Raw genomic sequence first — 23,202 nt, forward strand, 5'->3', positions numbered from 1 at the left:
TGTCACCCTTTTAAGGCTGTCACTGTTGTCCCTGGAGCTGCCCATGCCGCAGGGCTGGACCCGCTCCAGGAGGCTGGAGGAGGGAGGCTGCACTGTCCCCAATGGGACTCCCTCCATGCCCTCAGGGACAACCCCTGTACCCTCAGGCAAAGCTTTCCCTTGACCCAGCAAGACTGAACCTCTGCAGATGCTGGGCTGGGGCATCCATCCCGCTGCTGCTTGCATCCCAAGCCAGCCTCTCTTAGAGTGATGCATCCGGATACAAACCTTCAGAGGAGAGAGTTTCTTCTTTGGGGACCCTTTGGAAAGGAGCACCTCAAGTCAGACCATCTCACCACACCACGTGCTGCTTCCTGAAGCCATCCTGAAGGATTCGGCACCAGAAGGCTGGGATCCAGCTTGCAGGATAAGCCAGGAGAAGCCTGGCTGCTCTTACCCTGCTTTATTCCTTTTCTCCATAGGCTAAAAAGCAAAAGCAGGTGCATCCTTTTGAATTAGGGGGGGGTGTGCATGTGGAAAAGCCCCATTGTTTGGATGGGGTTTAAGGACACAAGTCATTAAGGCTGTGCAAAGTTGATGAGAAACATATAGTGTCTGGTCAAAGAAGAATTGATGTCAGCGTGACTAATGGGAGCAAGAGCGAGAGCGTTCGGGATGAATCACGGAGCAGAAGCAGGACAGAGGGCACCGCTCATGGGAGGAACCTATAGCCGAGATTTTGGGAAGAACAGGTTCATTGCAAAAGCCAACGGAGAGTGGAGAAAGCCAGGCAGATCCAGGCAGATCCTGGTGCTGTGCCAGCGTCTCGGATGCTATCCCGGTGCGCCAGGACACTGGCATTTGTACAGCTCAGTATTCCTGACCCCTTCAGGTTTGTGGTGCCTCTCCAGGCTGAGGACCCCAGAGGCATCAAGAGGCTGTGGATGGGCCTGTCTGCACCAGAAAACCATCCAAGGAATTCATGGATCAAGGATATATCCTAAAAACCAGAGTCAAGGAACCAAGAGCCCTTTGTAGCTCTGCAAGGTGCCCTGGAGCAAACCCCTCCCTAAGCGACCATCCCATCGCTTTGGTGGTGTGTGGAGAGCCAGTGCTGTGGGATGGGGACCATCATCCCTATGTGCATCCAGAGCCTTATTCCAGGCAGACCTGGATTCATCTGGTCCCTAGAGTGATGCAGGAACAAGCTGCATGGTTGCCTCCAGTCAAGCAAAGGGTGCTGCAGAGTGAGCAGGACCCGAAAGACCCTGGATCCGAGCATCAATCCCTCCCTCTGCAATGCTTCCAACCAGGGCTCCACTGGCAGCTCTCAGCCCATTTCCCAGCCCAAACAACAGCACCTGATGCTCATCCCTCCTTGCCAGGGGCTTCATCACAGCCACAGCTCCCTACATCCCGAGGCTTTATGGGGACCTTCAGCTTTTAAACCATATCTCTGATGCTCTGGCCTCTGGAGCTGCTGAAGGGCAGCCAGTGGTGCTGGGGAATGCTCCCATGGCAGGGCAGGATGCTCCCAGCACCCATCACACAACCCATGCTGCAGTTAAAGACACATCTCTCTGCCACAATCTGGTTTCTATCCCCATGTCCCTCCTGGGCTCAGCTCACCCCTCCCAGCCTAAGGAAAGCTGGCATCTGCTCCTGCTTAAAACACACTTCAGCAAACTGGCTTGTTCCAAGGAGGAGGGAGAGGGGGAAAGGCAGCGCTCGGCTCCTCTGGCTTTTGTTTTGTGTTGGGGTTTGTGCTTGGGTTTGGTTGGATTGGATTTGTTTGTTAAAGGAGGGCTCATTCCTTCTCCCTCTCTCTTTCTGTTCCTGCTCAGCATGGAAAGTTTTGCTTCAGCTCACCCTTGTGACTGGAAAAAGAGCCAGTTCCTCACAGCAGAACAAGGGGGCTGCTTCTTCCCTTTTTTCTTACTCCAGACGCCTTAGGAAAGCGTTTCTGCAGGGAAAGGCAGGAGCGAGCTCTCTGGGGAAAACCCCGGCAACAACCCGGGCTCGAGGAATCACAAGCACCAAGAGGCGGTGGGGGTTTGAGCGGCTGCTTTTGGGGCTATGTGGGAAAGAGAAGAGCCTGGGAGAGGGGGGACAGGGCTGCCGGGGAGGGGAGCAGCATCGCACCAGCGCTGGTGCTTGGGGTGGCATCAGGGATGCTCTGTCAGGCAGGCGCCTGGACCAGCCCCTGGAGAGCAGCTGTGGGAGTCCCGGGGTGTTTGCTTGTGTGGGGTGATGGGAAAGTGATGGGATCAGCCCTGGTGCTCCCCCTGCTGTGACCTGGTCCGAGGTTTAAGCCAAGCTCCATGTTTCTCCCCCCACCCCAGTCTCCCAGGATGGTTTGGGGAAGGCGACATTCCCTAGGGTTTCTGCTCCCCAGGATTCCCCCCTTGCCTTCATCCCAGGAATCCTGTCTGTAGGCAACCCAGGAAAACCCTGGGAGAGGCAGCTTCACACTGGGACCAAACTGCAGCACTCTCAGCATCCCACATTGCACTGACAGGGGGGTGTCTAAGGGGGAAGGCAGAGCCAGCGTGTCCTTCCCAAATCCCCCTAGCCTTCAGGGTCAGGCAGGGATCTCCATCCCCTGCATGGATCCACCGTGGATCATGGCCAGCCTCCCACTGTGGGCACAGATGCTCCCACCCTGGGTACCTGTGCTTGCAGAGACAGAGACTGTGGTGATGGCAGGAGCTGGCACAAGCTGTTTACAGGGACCCCGGGGGACGGTGACACATCTGCGTCACGATGACAACACTGAACGGCCTCAGCATCACTGCTCAGAGCCTTCCCACCACCCGAGCAGCTACCAGAGGCCACCAGAGCCCTGTCAGGCTGCCAGCACTTCCCCTCGCCCTGCAAAGGCAGGAGGAAAGCAGGGAGCACAACAGGATGCTCATAAACCCCTGGGGTTTGCCCTTTCTTCCTGCTGCATCCAAGTGCTGAGCATCTTTGCCTCACTCCAGGCTTTATCCCCCTCCAAAGGGTAGGGATGCACCCACTCTCCTCCCCAACTGTAAGAGACCCATCTTGTCATGGATACATGGAGCAAGATGGTGTTTTTCCAGCCAGGAGGCAGAAAGGTGCCTGCTATCAGCAAACCCAACAGCTCTCACTGCAAAGCAGCAGCAGGACATGGCAGAGCCTGCCAGGGCTCTGCTCAATGAACCAGCCCCATCGGTGCCCACTCCTCTTCCTACCCCTTGCAGCCACTTTAGCATCAAAGGGATTCCCCTTGCACGGGGCAGGGCGAGGATCTGCTCTCGTGCTGCTCTGAGCATCGCTGGCGCAGCTCCTCGTAAAGCATTTGTTAGCACTCGACTTGGAGCAGCAGGAGGAAGGGGGTGGCACAAGGAGCTGAAATAGCTCCTGGCTCTTCCCTGTATCCCTCCACGCTCCTCAAACCAGCCCTGGCTGGGATCTGGATACCCCGCTGCCAGCCCATCCTCTACCAGGTCAGTTATGGGCTTGTTGTGATTTCAGGTTTCTCTTTGACTGCAAAGGAGGCAGCAGACCCAAAGGCACCAAAGTGGACACTGAGACCTGGCCAAGCTCCTGACCAAGGCCAGTAAAAGCACCGCAGAAGTAGGGTTTATCAGAGGAAACAGCACAAAAAGGAGCTATTCTGCCTCTATATAAGCTCCCCTGCCTGCCCTTTGTATTTGGTGCCTACAGACGAAGCAATTTCCACACCAGGAATTGCTGGTGTTAACCATCCAAAAAGGAAGGGAACAGGACTTTGACCATGCAGACCTCAGGCTGGAACGAGTTAATCCCAGTCCCCGAGATCCTCCCTGCCCTCTTCAGCAGGATTGCAGCCCCCTTTCAACAGGGGATGTTGCAACACCTTCCCTTACATTGCAAAATGAAAAGCAATTTGGAGCGGAGAAATGGATTCTGCTCTGCTGAGAAAGTGCTCAGCCGGGGTCTTGGGAGAATTTGGAAAGCTTTCCTTTTGCTTCTACAAAACATGTTGAAACAGAAATCTGTTGAAATCAATGTTTTCCGACAAACACGCCGGGTTTCAACAAACCTCCATCTCTTTTCAGAGCAAACCCAATTTGGCTAAGGACTACCAGCAGGTTCTGGCTGCGACTGGTCCCAGTCCCATGGCACATGGTTGGATATTGCCCCCCCCATCTCTGGAGGCATTTCCATAGCCATGGACCTGCAGCAGGGCTTGGCTGGCAGGTTTTCGGGTGCTGGAGCATCACTCCAGCATCTCAGCAGAGAGGCAACAGCATCCCTCCTGCGATGCTGCTCCGGTCCCCCACGTGCAGCTGTAAATTGTTGTGGGTTTATTTAGGGGAAAATCCCATAGTATTCACCTGAGAAGTGCTTGGCACCATTGGATACCCCCAACTGCTGGGACTTTCTCATCCGTGACTGTTAAAGCGGATCAGAACGCAGCGGAGAGCTGCAGCGGTGCAGCCATGGATCGATGGGGCCCCAATTACATATGGATGTGGAGTTCTGTTCCTAAGCAGCTACTCGAACGCTGCCGGCGTTCCCAGCCCTCACCACACTCAGTGTCTGCGAGACAAAGCAGCAGGATGGGTCGGAGCAGGGATTTCCCCTACTTGATAATACCTGTTCTTTACGTTTCCTTTCAGCTTTGGGGCAGGATGAGGCTGCAGTGAGCAGCAGGGGACACCAGTCACACACATCTCCAAAGTCCCAATAACTCATGTTGGAAAGGCAAGTTTCCAAGCTTGGGATCACAAGGCGTGATGGCAGCCACTGGCTGATGCCAGGGATGGCAAACAGCGAGCGCACAGCGGTCCATGAATCAAAGCGGATTCACGGCATTACCACATCAGCAGCCCTGCGCGCTCTCCCCTATTTATTACCCTAATGGGGGTTATGATCCTGATTACGGCCTCAGCCACCAATGCTTATTGATGTTGACACCGGGGTGGTTTGATCAGGGATCTGGTCTCGGCACCAGAGGGTCACAGACAGAGCCACAACGACAAGGACAGGAACCAAACCCACAGCACAAGGCCCCGTGGGGTGGATGGGGAGCTCGCTGGAGGGCACAGAGCCAAGCACCCCAAGCCGGGGTGCTGGTGTGGCCATGGGGAAGGGCAGCAGTGGCTGGGAACAGGGTTTGCTCGGGAGCAAACACAAGCCCCAAGCACCTGAGCATTGATTTTCACACCTCACACACGCAGGCGGCCGCCTCCGAGCTGCTGCTTGCTTCTCCCCCCCCAAACCCGTGAGTCACCGAGAGCTCCTTATGCAATGGTGGGGAGAAAGCTCTAATATAGAGCTGATGCCACGGGAGGGACACGCGCCAGCGCCCAGGTGATCCATTACACATTACCCACCTCTGTACTAAACCTGTCGGGGTGATGAGAAGGGATATCCCTGCCCGTGGAGGGGTTGGAAATGCATGAGCTTTAAAGTCCCTTCCAATCCAAGCCATTCAGGGCTCTATGATATTTACAGAGCCTATCTGCGATTCAAGCCCTTCCACCACAGAGGTCAGAGCCATTGGCTCTTCCCAAAGTCCCCTTCTCCCAAAAGCAGCATCCCTCTCCCTGCAGCACACACGCACTGGGTCCCTTTCCATGGGCAGCCCCTTCTCTCTGCTTAAAGTAGCTCTGGGGGCAAACATCAGACAAACCCACTGAAACCACACTGAAATAGGGATGCAGAAGGTGCTGCAGCAGCCGCGGCCCTTCCCATGCTCCCATTGCTGGTGTCCACCAGCAGTACAGTGGGCACACTGCATTGATTAATCAATCATCATTAATTACTAAGCCCAAGCATTGATTGCCACACATGCCCTCATGCAGGTTTCATCACTGGAGCCGTGGGCGCATCCCATCTGATCCAGGCATCCCGGTGCCAGCAGCAGTGTGCCAGGGAAGGGCAAACCCAGCCTCATCAGTTCCTTGGCAAAGCCACCCAATGACCTGCTGGAGGCCTCTGCTCCTTCTCCACCCACTTACCTAAGAGGTGCTGTAGCCTTGTCCATCCATCCAAGGTGTCCCTTTATCCCTGCCACCAGCTCGTGTGTCCCACCTCTTCAGCACATCTGGGGCAGTGTGGATCCAGGCAGGAGGTTTGCAGGGAAATGGAATAGTTTGTGTTTGAGCAACCAAAAGATGCTGAATAGGATCCTGAGCAAGGTCACCCCATCCCTGCTCCACAGCCCCCATCATTCACCTCCCATGGAGGACTCCAGCATCCCCAAATCCCCCTGCTCTCCAAACCTATGCTAAGCCATGGCACACTGTGAGTGATTTCCTGGTTATGGGGAAACTGAGGCCAGGGAGGAGCAGAAGGGACTTGTGTCCTCCCCCATGGCTCCCTCAGTCCTTGGGAGATGCCCTTCCACTCCGTTCCTCAGTTTTCCCTCACTTACAGAGACCTCATCCCTTCTTTGCCATCAGTGCTCAGAGCTGGGGGTGAGAGGACCAGGGCTGGGTGGCGACCAGCACATTTCAGAGCCCTTTCAGTATCTGATTCTCCTTTAACAAAGGGGTAAATCAGGATAATACCTGCTGATGGAGCAAAGCCCACCCTGGGGCTGTTCCTCTGTGAGCTCTATGGCTGCTCCACACTGAAGCACTTTCCAACTGCCTTTACCTTCTGAAGCTGAGCTCACTGTGCCATTACATCCCATCCGCAGACAGGAGGTGACAGCTCCCTGGCCCTCACAGGAGGGACCGTCTGGCATCTCCTGGGAAGCCACTTGAGATGCAGAGCCCATCCCTGCTCTCGCTGGGGTCATTTTTCCCCTTTCTGCTTGGCTGGTCCACACAGACACTCATCACCCGCTGCAATCAGTGCCCGGCTGCTCCGTCCTGGTGGGACCGGGGTGGGGATAGCGCTGCCTGCTGCAGCCCTGGGGCCCTCCATCACTTGGGTGACACTGGGAATAGGGGGTGCAGGTCTGGCCATGCTGGGGAGGTGGAAAGGATGGAGGCAGCCAGAGAGCAGGGGAAGGTGGAGGAGAGCGCACAGGCAGTCCATTTGCGATGTGCATTGATTCCTAATGTGCCCTGCCTGGCTCTTCAGGGAAGCATTAGGAGATGATGCTTAGAAAAGCTATCCACGGCCCACTGCAGTAAAACCTCAATTACCTCACCACCACGGCACGGAAACGGGGCTGGATGCAACCCAGCACCCCCCCAACCTCCATCCACACATCACCCATCCCAGGGATGGACACAGGGGCTCTCCCTGCAGGTCCTGGTTACCCAAAGGGATCCTGCCCTCTCTGCAACAGTGAAGTGGCCACCCAAAGCCTCCCTTCCCTGCTCTGCCTGCCTCCTCCTTGCCTGGGTGCAAATGTGATTGTAGGAAGCAGCATCCCATAGTCCTTACCCAGCAGCGATGGAACAAGACAGCAAAAAGGCAGCTCCTGGATGGCAGCGAGCCCCAAGGCCCCCAGGCAAGTGCCTTGCATGGGCAGGGATGGCTTTGGATCTTCAGCAGGGAGACAAGGGAAAGCCGACAGCACCGTGGCAGTGCCAGGTAGGAAAAGCTACCCCAAACTCCCACATTCTGCACTCCTGTCATTTGCACTATGGGGAAGCCCCAGTAGAGGAGCTTTCTCATCAGCTGAACACCAGGTCCCTTCCCTGGAGTCTTCAAGCTCCAGCATCTCTTTCTCTGATCATAAATTAGCGATGCTCGCACTCGCTCCCTCTCAAAGCTGTTTCTCTCTTCCCCCTCTCCAGGTTTTCCACATCCCACAGAAATGGAAGATCCAGGCTGGTTATTTTAAAGGACGGACATCAATCAGGAACACCGAGCCCGGCTCTTCTCCTCCTCCTCCTGCTTGGGGCCCACCACACACCATCATGGCAGCTGCTGCTGCACCAAGCTCTTCCTCAGGGATCCATCCCCCCTTAAGCCAGTGCCAGGTTGGATGGGGCTTGGAGCAAGCTGCTCTACTGGAAGGTGTCCCTGCCCATGGCAGGGAACTGGATGAGCTTTAAGCTCCCTTCCAACCATTCCATTCTGGGAGATGAATCCTTACTGGGGGAGACCCACATTCCCAGCAGGACACTGGTCCTTGTCCAAGCAGCCCTGGAAAAGCCTGGCCCACAGCATGGAAGAGCCAAACTCGGTGGCATTTTCCTTCATCCCATCATCTCCCCCTGGTCAGACAGTTTGGCACATTCAGAGGATGGGAGAGGGGGCAGGAACAGAGCCACCTTGGAAATGATGCTGGAAACACTCTTCTCTCTGCAGCAACAGGCCAGGACTGCTCAGGGGAGAGCAGCATCGGGGGAACCCCCCTATTTTGGGGATACCCCACGCAGCTTTCAACAAGGACATCGCTCACACGCCGTGGGCTTGAGCATCCTCCAGACCAGCCCCATCTCCTTGGGAAAGATGCTTCCATCAGAGCCCCTGCATCCCTGGCTCCATCCCCCCCCCGGGTCTCCCTGCAGCCCCCACCCCAGAACCAGCCCCCTCTGTGCTCTGGGTAAAGCAGGGGGGGAGGACAGGAACCTTTCCCATGCATCAGGGCTCCTGTTGACAAGCCCTAACGCAGCGCTGCTATGAATAGCTGCATCCCGGTCACATCTCCCACCCCGGAGCAGCTCGTGGGGAGGAATCCCATTTGCTCCAGAGCATGGAGGAGGAAAGCCGGGAAAGCCCCGGGGTGCTGCCTGCGGGGCCCCAGAGCGTGCTGCAGGGAGGGGGCTGCTTCTCCACTGGGTATTTTTAAGCTTCACCCTTCACAGCTTGGGGGGAGGGAAAGGAACGTCTTCTCTTCTCCTTTCTCTTCCTTCTGCTGTGTTTTTCCTCCTCCTTGGTTTTCCTCCACCAGTGGTAAATGGGGAGAGGAGAAGCCCAAGCAGGTCCCCCCCCCTGCCCATTTCCATTGTTGAGCTTCCCTGAAGGGGCCCAGGCTGCTGTCTGCACCCCAGTGATCATTTATGAGCAGCACTTTCATCTCCAGAGCCCTTACAGCTCCCATCTAATGAATCCCAGCACTGGGATCCTTCAGGAAAAAGAAGGGCAGCTCTAAACTCTGACCGACTCCATTGGCGTTAGGGATGTACAACCCTCAGGCACTGACTGTGGTTTCTCCAGATGTGCATATACAGGCAGCAAAACGAGTTTCTGGTCCCGGTTTGGGGACAGGGAGAGGGACACATTGGACCTGGGAGCTCCAGCCCTGAGCCATCTCCCACCCAGCACAACTCGGAGCTCGGAGCCAGCAGCAGGGAAGTGCTATAAATAAAGCTGTTACCAACCATGCCTCATTCGCTCAGGGAGCCAGGCCATGGAGCTCCCTCCCCAGCAGCTTTAAGGGTGATTTCTAGCCCAGAAGCTCCTCAGCATCCACAGCTCAGTGGTCTCTTTCCATCCTGCACTGATTGCACACTTGGCCAATGGACCCACTGGTTACCTGCCCCGGTTACAGCTGGGGGACAGAGCTGATGGACGCAGCCACTGTGGCCTTTTCCCAGCTTGCCTGGGTCCCAGGAGGACCAAGAGCCTCCATCCTCATCCTCCTCCTGCTGCTCCAATTCCTGTTTGAGGTCCTTAACCCCAGCCACCACCGCTCTGCTGCTGACCTGGTCCCCCCAACCCTAAGGAAGCTGCCAAAGGACAGAAAGGGATGGCTCTGTGCCCAGGGATGTGATCCTGCATGGCACAGGCTGCTCCTGGTCTTGCTGGTGGGAGAACAAGGAGGAAATCTGGGTGAGGAGGTGGGAGCAGGGAGAGGGATGAGCACAGTGATGCTCATTTCCCACGGGGATTAAGGACCCGCAGGAGGAAGCTCAAGCAGAAGGGGATGGAGGCAGCTCTCAGGCAGGCAGAGGCCCTGCAAGGATGCCATCCATTGTCCCGACTCCTAAATCAACCCAAGGGGAAGAACGTGCTCATGTCACGCTGCTCATGAGACAGAGGAAGGCAAAGGCTGCTGCTCCCTAGGGCTTGAAGGCTTTCCCAGCCCTTAGTGATGCATGGCTGGGGCTGGGAGGAGAACGTGGATGGGGAGAGCAGGAGGGAGCCCATATGGAGACGCTTCTCCCAGGGAGCAGCAAGATGCTGAGCTGGCAGGGGAGCAGGAGCTCAGCGAGGCAGACGGGTGCTGCTGGAGCCAGGCAATCAATGTGTGAAAACCCAGGGAAGGTGACCTTGAGCAGCAGAGCAGAGCGAGGAGAGCGGCAGCGATGACACACGGGGATGCCAGGGATGGAGGGGAATGAGAGGGACAGGAGGGATCGAGCCCTGCGCAGAGCCTGCTGCTTGCTGTGGGTCCAGCGGAGAGGGCAGGGGAAGATGTTAGTGCTTGGAGTTACTCTGCTCCTCGCTGTCCATTCCTAAAGCAGGAGCCTGTCTCACACATCCCCTCCAACCAGCGCTGCTCTTTATGCTCTGTATTAGCCATGGGGCTGCCATTCCCATCAGAGACCCACAGCTCCTGCAGTTACTCAGCAAACGCTTTGCCTTTGCACAGCTCCAGCTCCTGGCTTCTAACATGGCTCCAGCCCTAATCCTGCCTCCAGGAGCTCTGCTTCATCCCAAGCTCCTGCCTGGCCCCAAGCGCCACCATGGGTCTGCTGGCCTCAATGCTGGGATGTTTGTGAGCAGGGATGTGCAGCCCCATACGTGCATCCATGCCTGGGGCAGGCTGTGCAACCCTAAGGAGCCCCCACCACGGGAAGAGCTCCAGATGCTGGCAGGTCCCCAAAGGCAAGGAGTGACCCTGCCCCTGGGGAACCTTGGTGCTGGGCAGGCACCAAAGGATGGAGAGGAGCCAGGGCTCCCAGATACCCCCAGCCAAAGGGACACAGGGCAGCAAGGTCTCGGACATGCCACCAAGCCAGGCTGCACTGGGGCAGGGCTGTCCCTCCGGCTATAATGCCCAGAGCCACAGCATCCTCCCTGCTCCAGGGCAAGATCCATTCAATCACTCTGGGGTGCTTGGGGCCAGTCCAACCCACAGAAAGTACAGGGCATCTCAGTAAGGTGGGAAAGGGCCATGGGGATCGCAGCAGAAGAGGGTTGTTGCTGTTGCCTGCATCACACTGCAAGGACAGACACAGGTTTCTTTCCCTCACCGAGGCAGCAGCAAGGACACGAGGTCCAAGGTAAGAACTGCACCAACAGAATGGGGGCTGAGCCCCAGTAACCCCCATTGCTCTGAGCCAAGTCTGATCTCTGCAAAGCCAGCAGCCCCATGTCCCCCAGTGCCACCCCTCCACCTACCTTGTTGCGATGGAGCAAACCCTTCTCCCCTCTGCAGCTCCCTTTAATCCTTCCTCTGCCAACACGGAACACCTGGGCTATTCCCCAGCTGCATGGATGTGCCCCATTCCACCCCAGGAGGGAGATGGATCAAGAGCAGGGAGTGAGTTTGCAGACCCAAGCTGAGGTCGGGCATTCCCAAACACTCTGCCTTGCCATCTAGTGGGATGAATGCGAAGGACCAGGGTTTGCCGGCGGGAAAGGTTGGCCAATTCCATCCCGTTGGAGCCTGGCTTGCAGCAATCCTTCATCCCACCGGAGCAGATGAGCTCACCGGGAGTAAAGGATAGCGCAAAGGTGCCAGGAGGATGGATGGGGAAGGAGGAAGTATACGGGGATAGACAGAGAGGATGGAGAGATAGAGCTGTTTCAAGGATGACAAGACAACAGTGGCAATAAATCCTGGTGGTTTAACCTGAAAGGAAAGGCTGGAATAGCTCCAGATCCCCATTAACCAAGGCTTTTGGATCAACATAACCCATGCCTGAGCTGGGTTTTGCATGGCAAAGAGAGGCGAGGGGGTGCTGATAGTGCTCACACACACAGGGATGAGCACCCAGCAGCGTTTGCAGCTCGGGGAGGAGAAGCTGGATCTTCTTGTGAGGTTGCTTCCAGCCACCTCAGTTTGCAGCCCGGGGCTTGGAGGATGTGGGCTGAGCTCGGTGGTTGCAGTTGGGGATGCTGGATTCTCCGGGGATGTGTCATCCCTCGCTGCGTGTTTGTGACAGGGGTATTAAAATACAGAGGATGAATGCATTACATTTAAAGCATCTCACCACTGGGCAGCTCTTTGCGGGTGCTGGAAGCTGGGATGAGAAGAGATGTTCTAGCTCCCTCCCAGGGATCCTTTCCTGCTGGATATGGCTCACAGGCTCCGGCGTTGCTCCAGGGTTTCTCTCCTCCTGAAGTGGACCCAAACCCAGGGGTCTAAATGCAGAGGCTCACGCTGGAGAGCTCCACTGAGTGCCAGGTCCCTTTGGGGACTGTGGTCCCTGCAGAGCATGTCCATGGGATGCAGCAGGTCTGGGGTGATGGAGGACTTGAGCTGCCCTGTGCTGAGGTTTCCTATCACATCCTCTTTTGGAGCACATGGGGACAGCCCAGCAGTGGCCACAGCTCACACACCCCTGATGGACATGGGGACAGCTGAGGGGACAGCACAGGTCAAACCTGATGTGGCCAAAGCATCCCCTCTCTGAAGCGATGCAGATCCCAATCCCTGTCCAGGAAACCTTGCAAGCAGACACAGAGGGGTCTTCCCAAGGTCCCAGGAGGAAGCGGGACACAGGGAAGCCCCATCTTTGCTGGGCTGGATGAGAACTAGACACTGAATGCATTTTTAAAGCCTTTGCTTTATTAGAGCTGCCCACCCCCTGCTCCATTTGCACCAGAGCTGAGTCCATGGAGGCTCAGCTCACACTGGGGTTAAATGCATGGGCCTTAACCCCAACATGGAGCAGAAGGGTCTGGGTTGGGGATGAGGCCGTGGGGCTCAGGAGAAGCGGCCGGTGGGCAGGCGGGGCAGGCAGAAGTAGGCGTTGGGGAAGAGGCTGAGGTTGATGGGGTTGCCATCGAGGCGGATGTCCTCCAGCGCCCTGCGGATCTGGCTGTGGTCCTGGCTGTCACAGAACGTGTCCTCGTGCATTGTCTGGATGTTGTTGTTCTGGCCAGGGAGGCAAAGGGCAAAATCAGGAGGGGAGGAGGAGGAGGAGGTGATGGGCTTTGCTAGACATGGTCCCTGGCTCATCTCACCTGGAGGTGCAGGGAGCGCAGGCTCTGGGGCAGAGGCGCTGGGATGTAGTCCAGCTGGTTATCGGATAGATGGAGAAACTGCAACTGCTTCAGGTCCTGTGAGAAGAGGGGAGAGATGAAACCGTGCTCTGGCCCTCAGCACCATCCCTGCCACCCCTGGGCATGGCCAAACCCATGGATTCATCCCTGCATGCACCCTGAAGGCTTCGTGCCGGAGGCCGGCGCTGGGGATCCTGTTGAGCCGAGCATCCAAGCGGATGATGCTGCGGGGCAGCTCAGGCAGCGCCGTCAGCCGGTTCTCGGGCAGGAGGAGCTCCTGCAGGCTGGAAAGCTGATGGAAAGCATCCGCATCCGCCCAGGAGATGAAGTTGCTGCTCAGGTCTATTCGCTTCAGCTTCTCTGCTGGGACAGGAGAGAGGAGATGAAGAGGGAGCCACGCGAAAGCACTCATTCCCCCTTCCCTCGCCTGGACGTACTGAGCCCGGTGAAGTCGCTGGCCTGGATTGCGCCGATGCGGTTGAAGCGGGCATAGAGGTAGGTGGTCTCTGGTGGTAGCAATGGGATGTGCTCCAGGTCGGCATCATCACAGTAGACAGAGGTGTCAATGCACAGGCAAAGAAGGCAGCTGGGCAGGCCTGGAGGTGTGGATGCAGCTCTTGGCAAGGCACAGCATCCCCAGAGCCCCCCAGCATGCAGGGAGATGGGAGGATGTGCCCGTGCTGTGGGGACACCGAGTCCTTAGCCCCAACACCTCCATCAGCCAAGGGCACCTCACCAAGGGACAGATATTCCCAGCCAAGGGTGCTGCTAAGGAATGATGAAGCTGCTCAGAGCCAGATGCCTCTCATGGGAGAGGAGGAGAGGTGAGGATGCCAATGCAGCAGTGTGGTACCCAGGGCTCACTCAGCCCCATGAGGTTTGGTACAGAAGGAAACAGAACAGAAGGAAAACACTTCTGCATCCATCAGAACACGTGTCTGGGCTGCGTGAGGGTCCCGGCAGGGTGGCAGGAGGGGTGAAGCCGTGTTTCCCCCCTCCCTAGGCTTCCCCTCCTCTTCCCAGCCCCCGTGAGATGCAGCATCCATTAGTGGAGGAGTTCAAAGCAGCAAGGCAACAATTTCCCTTTGCCTCCCACTTAATTTGTCCCAGTCCAGAGTGACAGAGAATGAATGAAGATATTTATCCCTCGCTACAGGATTTTAATTGTCACTAATGTAATTGCTACTCTGTCCGACTGTTGCAATGCCTCTGCTCATTAAAGTGTTGCTGCTGGAGCTCTTGTTTCCCAGAAATGGCTCACTGCAGCTTTCCTGATAACATTTACCCCATCACCTCGCTGCCTGAGCAGAGCAAACCATAGAATCCCAGCCTGGTTTGGGTTGAAGGGACCTTAAAGCTCATCCAGCTCCAACCCCTGCCATGGGCAGGGACCCCTTCCACTGGAGCAGCTTGCTCCAAGCCCCTGTGTCCAACCTGGCCTTGAGCACTGCCAGGAATGGGGCAGCCACAGCTTCTCTGGGCAAATCACTGCTGCTGTCTGCTGGGGGCAAAAGGATTTGCTCCCTTTCCCCCAGAGCACCCAGGGACGTGTGGCTGCATCCCACTGGACCCAAACCCCACCTTTGTGCTGCACCCAGAGCTCCACACTCACCCTGTGCAGGGATGGATGCTGGAGAGCTCGGAGGCTGCGGCTTCATGGGCTCGGCCGCAGCACCCAGGGTTGGGAGAGCCATGGGGTTCTTGGGGCGAGGAGCCAGGGTGCCAACCTCGACCTGCAAACACAGCAACAGCAGTGGAAAAGCCCCCAGAGCTCGTAGGGCTGTGCAAGAAGCTGGTTCTGCATCCATTGGTCAAGCCCCTTTCCTGGGATGCACCCAGGGAAAAGCTGCCTTGTGTCCCCCTCACCTTTGGAGCAAAGTCACCGTAGTCATAGAGCTCCTCATAGTTGCTCAGGTCGATGATATCGCCGTAGTTGTCCAATGTCAGGTCATAGTTGTCCGGGTTGTAGAGTTCAAGATCATCATTCAGCTTCTCTGCCTTCCTCCTCTCCTCCTTGGCTGGCACAGCCCAAGCCGCTCCCAGACATAGGCTGGAGATGCACAGCAAGGCCAGCATCCGCATCCTGCATCCAGGCGCAGCGGTGGGACCGCGGTCTTGGGGGGCTCCAGTGAGACCAGCAGCACCCATCAGGATGGGGCTGGGTGCTCTCAAACGGGAGCAAAAAGGGACGGGGAGGCAGAACCGGCGCCGCACAGGGGCTGCAGCGGGGGACAAACGGCCTCTGCCCCGGGGACGTCACCAGCCCTTTTCTTTCAGCCCATTTCACGCCTGGCTGGGCAGCTGGGAAGGAGAGGCCCCGCGCTTCCCGGCTTTCCCAGCCTCCAGCAGCTGGGGAGGGGGTCCAGAGGTGATGCAGGGATCAGGGTCCTGCTCTGGACCCTCAATGGGTGAGGCTGGGCACTGGGCAAGCAGAAGCGACCCCAGGAATCCTGGCTCTCCGCTGTGCTCCCTCCCCATGGGCAGTGGGGGAAACAGCCCTGGGCAGAGGCCTCAGATCCAGCTTCATCCCTACCACAACCAGCCCAGGTCCCACCAAGGCAGCACTTTTCCACTCACCAGGGTAGGATGGGGATGACCCAATCTCTCCCTGTGTGGGAGCAGGGGGGCTGATGGATACCCCCCATGTGTGGTACCCATGGTGAGGAACAGGCTGCCCAAAGAAGTGGTAAATGCCCCATCCCTGGCAGTGTTCAAGGCCAGGTTGGACAGAGCCTTGAGTGACATGGTGCAGTGTGAGGCATCCCTGCCCATGGCAGGGGGGTTGGAACAGGATCCTCTTAAGGTCCTTTCCAACCTAAACATTCCATGGTCCTATGTACGGCTCAACTATAGGGGGGGCTTCATTTCCTGGAGGTGATGAGGAGGGGATGTCATTGCCAGGGATGTCCTGTGGGGCTGGGATGTGGGGCAGGGGGTGCACGGCAGCCCCACGGGCTGCTCGCGGTGCTGGGCAGCCTGGTGCACACACACAGAGCCACCCACCACTGTGAAAATGTTCTTCTCTCCCGCAGGCACATTGAAGCCCACGCGCTCACCCACCCATAGAGACTCAGCACCCATCTGCCGGTGCTCACTGGGCAGACGGGGACACCCCACGGCCCCCCACCAGTGTGGGTCTTGGCCATGGACCCGCAATCCCCTCGCCCCCAGCATCCCCCCCTTGCTCGGCGTGGAGCTGAGCAAGGGGCCACCACTAATCTTCATTAAGGCCCTCATTAGGCGGCTGGGCAGGCGCGGTGATGGAGGAGATGTGGCAGGTACAGCTGAGCTCTCTCTGCTCCTTGGAGGGGTGCAGGTCCAGGGTCCACTGCCAAGTCCCCCTTCACTGGGGGCTTTGGTCCAGCATGGCTGGAGGGGACATGGGCTGGGGGGAGATTGGGGAGCTCCTGCCCAGCAGCCCAGCATAGGAGAAATTGCTGCACAGGTGGCCTTGGGGCAGTGGTTTTACTGCCCTATGGAAGCAGCTGGTGCTCATCCTTGTCCCCAGAGTCAGCAGTGAATGCCTGCACCCATGGCATCATCAGTGCAAGCCCTACTCAAGCACCCACAAGTGGATTGGGGGTCAGCAGTGATTGGGGGGGGGGATGGGTGGGTGGTGATTTTAGCAGTCCCTCATCCTGCTCCAAACTGCCTCTTGCTATATCCAGCCCACATCCCCCTTTCCAGCATGGGGAAGATCAGCACCCACCTTTGGTGCCCATCCCAGCAGCCCCACTCAGCCCCCAGCCTTCCCCATGACACACACAGCAAGGGGAGAGCTTCCCAGGTCCCGCTCCCATAGTGGCGCAGTGATTGTGCAGAGAGAAGGATTGAGCCCCGTTTTGCAGCGCTCAGCTCCCCCGGGACACAGGGCTGCCTTACCCAGGGAGGCAGGCAGTGAATGCACACCCGGGAGGGCACAATTCACATCCTGAGTCCCATATAGGGAGGTTTTCTCCTCCATCACGAGCACAGAAGGGCTGCTCGCTGCCTGCCCTGCGCATCCGCAGATACACACATCCCCTCCTGCTCCCGTGAGCAGCCCCACGCTGCAGCCCCTGCGTTCGCACCCAGCCCACGGCCACCCTCCCTCTCTGCTCGTGATTCATGTTCAGCAGCAAGAGGAGAGCTCTGAAGCTGCAGCGACAGGCAGGAGGAGAAAGCGCTGCCTACATCCATTCTGCTCGTGTGATAACGAGCCCTGGGGATGGATGCTGCGGGTGGGAGAGATGCCTCCTGCCCCTCTGCGTGCCCTGGAGCTCCTCCGTGCTGCTCCCCCAGGGCACACTCACCTTGGGGGTCCAGCTTCTCTGAGTGCATGAAGGTGATGGGGGAATGGATCAGCCCAAGTTCATTTACCCCACCCAGACATCAGCTGCCTTGCAGGGACAGCCCAGGGAGCTGCAGCTGAGGTCAGGCAGGCTCATCTTCATTAACAGACGTGCTCATTAAGACAGGCACAAGCTCCACAAGGTGCCCCCAATCGGCGCTCTGCAGCCACGCTGCTGCTTGCGAGTCCAACCCAGCATCACTACAGGCAAGGGCACACACAAACACCCCCCGAGCCCTCCCACTGCAGGGACTCGCAGGGTCTCCCAAGCTCCCACTGTTGGGAAGGTTGTGCCCATCCAAGGAAATGTGGTCCTGAGGGAAGCAGCAGCTCCCGCAGTGAGGAGGATGAGGATGGATTAGAGGGAGGCAGGTCCGAACGCGGCGCTGGGTCCCTTGTGAATCATTTTATTTTCACTGCTGCGGAGAGTAGGAGTGAAAATACCATTAAGTTGAAATCAGTCGAGAACTACATATGTCTCTAGCTATATCTGTACAGTCTACCAGTATATATACACATTATATATAAATATATACATAGGGTCTCCGGGTTTAAGGTTGAAACCTGTCGAACCCAACAAAGCCCACGGGAGGAAGATTCAGAAGAGGATTTGCTCATGGGAAAATAAGGCTGAATTAGCACAGGGGGTGAACAAACCCTCCCTGGTTCAGGGCTCAGAGCCAGTGCATCCCCAGGCTGCAGGGAGCATCCCCATCCCAGTCCCAAGGAGCAGGACACGGTGCCCGTCCGTGCCTGTCTCGGAGAAGGGTGGCCGAACGCAATGGAGGTGCCACGCTGGTATCTTTGGTTTATTGCTTTAATACTTGTTTCAATTGGATTCTTTTTTCTTTCCCCTCTAATGCTTGGCCTTAAACCTAAATCCTGAGAATCAGGAAGAAAAAAGAGAGACCAACCCCCCCTAAACCCGGACACCCTATATATGCAGTACAGCTATCAAAGAGGGAAGCGATACATGTGAAAGAGGGAGGATAAAACACAGCTTTTCCAAAAGGCTCTTCCTTCCCTTTTCTTTTTCTTTCCTTTGTTTTTTTCTAACCAAAATAAAAAGAGGCAAAATCATCCACGTGTTTGGTTCAAGACAGCAACTGAGAGTAAAACTTCCAGCAGGTGGGAATCAAGGAGGGAACAGAGGGAGAAGCAGAGGTCTTACAGGTCAATCCAGTCCCAGGCTTACACCGCATCAGCCCTTGGGTACCTAAACATGAGTGTCCTGCTGGCATCAGTGCAGAGCTGCTGGCTCTGCCCTGCCTGGGGCTCCCATGCCCAGGGGAGGTCACTGGCATGGGGATCCCACAGGCATTGGGTCCTGTGCAGGGTTTAGCTGGAAGCCGACGCGCCAAGTCCTGCATCTCTGCAGGGAGGATGCAGGATGCTGGGAGGGGGCTGCGGCACCATGGAAGGATGCTGCTGGGATGGAAGCTGGGGAAGGGGCTGCTCTGCCAAGGAGGGGTTGTGATGTGTTGCTGTGGGGAAGGTGCAACCCACCCAGGGCGCAGCAGAGCCCAGCTCCAGCGCAGAGGCCAGGCACCCTCCCCACTCCCTCCTTCCAAAGCCACACCACCAGGAGGGAATAACCCCTAGAGCCAAGAGCAAAACCCCCCAGCATGTCCCTTGCTTGGGGTCCTGGGGCATGGCCATAAGGCATCATTGCCAGACCAGCCGCTCTCTGCCTGCACATATCCCGCTCCCCCAGCCACCCTCTGGCCTCACCCTGTACCCCTGCACCCTTGGCACACCAGCCCAGGGCATCCCTGCTCCACCTCCATCACTCCCAAGGAACATCACAGGCTCTCTGTATGCATCCCGGAGCAATGGTGCAGGGTCCTGCAGCGAGGTGGTCCCTGGGCTTCCCCATCAGCTCCATCAGAGATGCTTTTGGCTTGGGCCTAATGCAATCTCCTTAAACTATGCTGGGTGGAAGAGGAGAGGCAGAGTCAGCCTCAGGGCTGGCCTGGGTGAAGGCAGAGAAGGCAGAGACCCCAAGCAGGGAGCAGGGATGAGCGTGGCAGCCACTCCGGGCTGATGCTGTGACCTGAGGTGGCTGCTTGACACGGTGCTGTCCCACACGCTGTGGTCCTCAAGGATGCACAAGCCACGCGTGCACTGCAGCAGGGAAAGAGGGGAAGGGAGGAGGGATGGAGGTGGGATGTGAGCAGGAGAGGGAGGCAAAGAGGGTCCCACGTCTCAAACATGGATGCGGGTTCAGTCTCTGTGCAAAGCCCAGTCCTGGGAGAGCCGCGCTGCCGGGCAGGGCTAGAACACCACGGACTGCAGGAGGCGGAAGCACATCATCAGGTCCAAGGGGATGGGGGGCTTCAGGAGGTTCCCGTCCAGCCGCAGGTACCGGAGCCGGGGCACGCTGTCCAGGTCGGAGGGGGAGAAGTCCTGGATGGACATCAGCGAGGTGGGGCAGATCTGCGTCCCGTTGATTTCTGCAGGGAGGAGAGGAAAAGCAGGATGCGGCTTAGAGGGAAGGGAAGGCAGAGAGGGATGCTTGAGACCCCCCTCCCTGCCTGTCTGTTGAACCCCAAAGTGGGGTTGCTTTGCTAGCAAGGGGGGGATTCCCAGCCTCTTCCAGAAAACAGCACAGCTCCAGTGAGAGGAAAATCCTGCTTTTGATCAGAAACGAAGTAGGTCACATTGAGCCACAGCACGGTGATGGATACGGTGTCATTTGAGAGGAAAAAGGCATCATTGCGAAGATGAAACCTGCCGAGCAGCCCTAAGCCCTTAACAAAACATCAAGGAACCGTGCTCCAGCACCGTGAGATAACATCAGCAACCAGCTCGTTGCTGGCTTCTGGATTTCCACGTGTTTCTCCTCACCCCAGGGTCTGCAGGATGGAAAATAAACGCAGCTCCAGGCCCGGAAACCTTACAAAAGCTGGATAAAATAGGCAAAGGCAAAGCTGGGACACGATGTGCATAGCCACACAGGCTCCTCTCCATGGGCAGCCCCAGCAGGACCTGGGTCCTGGTGTGTGTGACCAGCAGCAATCACCACCTTCACCTCGAGGTCCCCCTTGGCTCTAGTTTGGTGTTGGTTGAACACAATGCAGATTAACAGCGTTTGGACCACACATTCATCACTGGATCATTATTCCCTGGGAACAGCGATCCTCTGAGAGAAGGGACGTGGCTTTGGGAAGGTTTTGTCCCCCTCCTTGGCATCACATCCCACAGCACTATCAGTGGGTGCCTGCTCAGAGCCTGCTCGTCCCTTCCTGGCTGCTGTTCAGCTGGAGCTGTGCTGTGGCTGTACAACCCCTCTTTAGCAGCAGGAGGCTTCACATCCACACCATCACTACACAATAAACACAGCGGCACTGGTGGGGACCAGCATCCTGCCAGCAATGCCCTGCACGGGTCCTGCAGCCCCCATACACCCCTCACAGCCAGAAAGGGCAGAACCCAGCACGCTTTTCCTGGTGCATACAGAGGGTTTCTGGCAGGAGCGGTGCATTCCTGCTTCCCCACGGACAGCACAGCGGGCTGCTGGACCTCGCATAGCAGGGACATCTGGGGTGGCCAGCAATGGGGCTCTGCCTTCTCCTCCATCGTACGAGCTCTGTTTACACGTTTCACAGGCCAGCACCTCTCGCTTGAAACCGTGGTGCCTCGCCTGGAACGGTGCGAAACGGCACCGGCTGCTTTGCCAAGGCAACCTCCATCCCAGCCTTGTTCTCCCTGTTCCTTCCTCTGTGAGGCTGAGCTCGAGAGCGGAGCTGTGTTATTTCTAACCATCTTGACTGCGTATTTTGGCATCTGCTCTTTAAATATGTGCACAGAGGCTCCTTTTTCAATATCCCTATTTCTGAGCCCTGCTGGGGAAGCAACTGTTCAAATGGTGAAGTGGCCCCAAAGAAGAGCTGCCCATGACAACGAGCAAGAAAAGCCCTGCAAGGACCAGGGGGAATCGAGCTCTGCTCCTCAGCTACCACCCCAAACCTCAGCCCTGTGCAAATCCATCCCCCTTTGGGCCTCATTTACCTACAAAGAGCTCCCAGCTCATCCCATCACTGCGTCCGCTTTTAAAGGGTTCACATCCCACCGGGTGGAAAATGCCACCAAGCCCCCATCCTCAAGCCCATCTGCTCCCCCCAGGCAGCACAACTCACTGTCGATGGAGTTGTTGTTCAGGTAGAGGTGCTCCAGCTTGGGGCTGATGAAAGGGACGTTGGTGAGCTTGTTGTGGGCCAAGTGCAACACCAGCAAGTTGGTGAGGTTGAAGGAGTTCTTAGGGAGCCCCTTGTCAGAGATCTGGTTGTAGTTGAGCCGGATGAAAGCCAGGTTAGGGAACTCCTTGAAGTAGTCACTGGGGATGTCCTCGATGTTGTTCCTGTCCAGGAAGAGCTGGTGGATGGCACTGGGAACCCCGGGAGGCATTTTCCTCAGGATGTTGTGGGCAAGGTTGAGTTGCATGAGGTTCTTGAGTCCTTTGAAGGTGTTCTTGTTGAAGACCCCGTCGCTTAGCTTGTTGTGGTGCAGATCCAAGAGCACCAGGTTCTCCAGCTTGTTGAAGACCCCAGCAGGGATCTTGGAGATCTGGTTCCTGCTCAGACGCAGCTGCTCCAGGTTGGGCGGCAGGAAAGCAGGCACCTCCTTGAGCTGGTTCTTCTCCATGTAGAGGAAGATGAGGTTTTCCAGCTTCTCCAGCACCCGCCTGTCCACCTTCCGGATGCGATTGTTGTCCAGGTTGACCCATTTCAGCCCCGTGGCATTCCTGAAGGACTCCTCCGGGAGGTCGTCTATGAAGTTGTTCTGGAGGTAGAGGTAATGGATGCGGGGCGGGATGATGGGGACCTTGCGCAGGTTGCGGCTGTCGCAGTACAGGGCAGAGGGGAAGTCCGGGGGGCAGTAGCATTCCCGGGGGCAGTCCGGGAAGATGGAAGGGGGCCCTGGGGGCAGTGGTGGGGGCAGCTCCGTGGGCTCCACGGGTTCAACAAAGTCGGGGGGTGGGCGGGTGGGTTTCCGGGGGGGTTTCCTCCGCTGCCCGCTCACCTCCGAGACCAGCACAAGAACAAGCGGGAGAAGCAATCTGAAGGCCACCGTCATGGTCCAGATGTTTCCCTGAGGGACGCAGTGAAAAGAGATGCATTAGGAAGCGCCACATTCGGGTACCGCAGCACCTCCCATCCCTGATGTTTTCCTCTCCTTCCTCTTGGAAGCTCTCTTCAAATCCACATCAAAGCTGGATTTGAAGACTCTAAAGCCTGAGTCACTGAGATCCCCTCTCTCTGGCTCAGCCTTTTGCCATGGGAGTGTGTGTGTGGGGGGTTGTTTCATTTGATTTGAGGTTTCTTTTCACCCCCTCAGGAACACCACCATCACCCTGACTCTCCCCAAAGGATGGAGCTCGCCTTCAGAGACCTTGATGGAATAGGTTTAATTTGCACTTGAGCCAAAGAGAAATCAATGATTCAGTAGCAAATTGGCTGAGCAACAGCATCAGGAGGCCAGCAGCAGTTAGTGGGACAGAGAGATGGATGGTCCTGTGCTGCAGGGATGAGGCTTTAACGCAGGACAGCCCATTTCCAAGGCTGAGTGATAAAAAAGGGCGCTTGCAAGATTACACGGGGGCAATATGGAAGGTGTTTGGTTATAGAGATCCCTGAGCTGCCCAGATAACCCACTCATCACTGTTGCAGAGTGCTGGGCTGGTTGTCTACAGAGAGCCCCAGTGGAAGGGGAAGATGTGAAGGGATGAGGTGAGGTCCCTGCTTGCCCCAAGGCAGAGTTTCCATCCCTCCCTCTTCTTGGGTCGTTATCAAGCCTATTAAGGCTGGATCCCTTTTCCATCCTCCCTGCTGCAGCCTGGCACAGCAGCGATGGCC

At 57.0% G+C, this 23,202-nt stretch overlaps 2 protein-coding genes across 2 annotated transcripts; both read right to left on the minus strand.

The window, feature by feature from the left end:
- Positions 1-12,718: 12,718 nt before the first annotated feature.
- On the minus strand, positions 12,719-15,099 carry OPTC (opticin; the record flags this gene model as incomplete). Its single annotated transcript, XM_080633112.1, has 6 exons — positions 12,719-12,889; positions 12,979-13,074; positions 13,175-13,377; positions 13,455-13,613; positions 14,630-14,750; positions 14,884-15,099. 6 exons carry the CDS (start codon positions 15,097-15,099, stop codon positions 12,719-12,721), a joined length of 966 nt encoding a protein of 321 aa, XP_080489238.1.
- A 4,522-nt stretch (positions 15,100-19,621) lies between these two features.
- On the minus strand, positions 19,622-22,423 carry PRELP (proline and arginine rich end leucine rich repeat protein; the record flags this gene model as incomplete). Its single annotated transcript, XM_080633132.1, has 2 exons — positions 19,622-19,800; positions 21,487-22,423. The coding sequence occupies 2 exons, from the start codon at positions 22,421-22,423 to the stop codon at positions 19,622-19,624; spliced, it is 1,116 nt and encodes a 371-aa protein (XP_080489258.1).
- Between the last annotated feature and the right edge of the window lie 779 nt (positions 22,424-23,202).

Source organism: Psittacula echo (assembly GCF_963264785.1).
Source record: "Psittacula echo genome assembly, chromosome: 22".
In the NCBI taxonomy this organism is placed as follows: Eukaryota; Metazoa; Chordata; class Aves; order Psittaciformes; family Psittacidae; genus Psittacula; species Psittacula echo.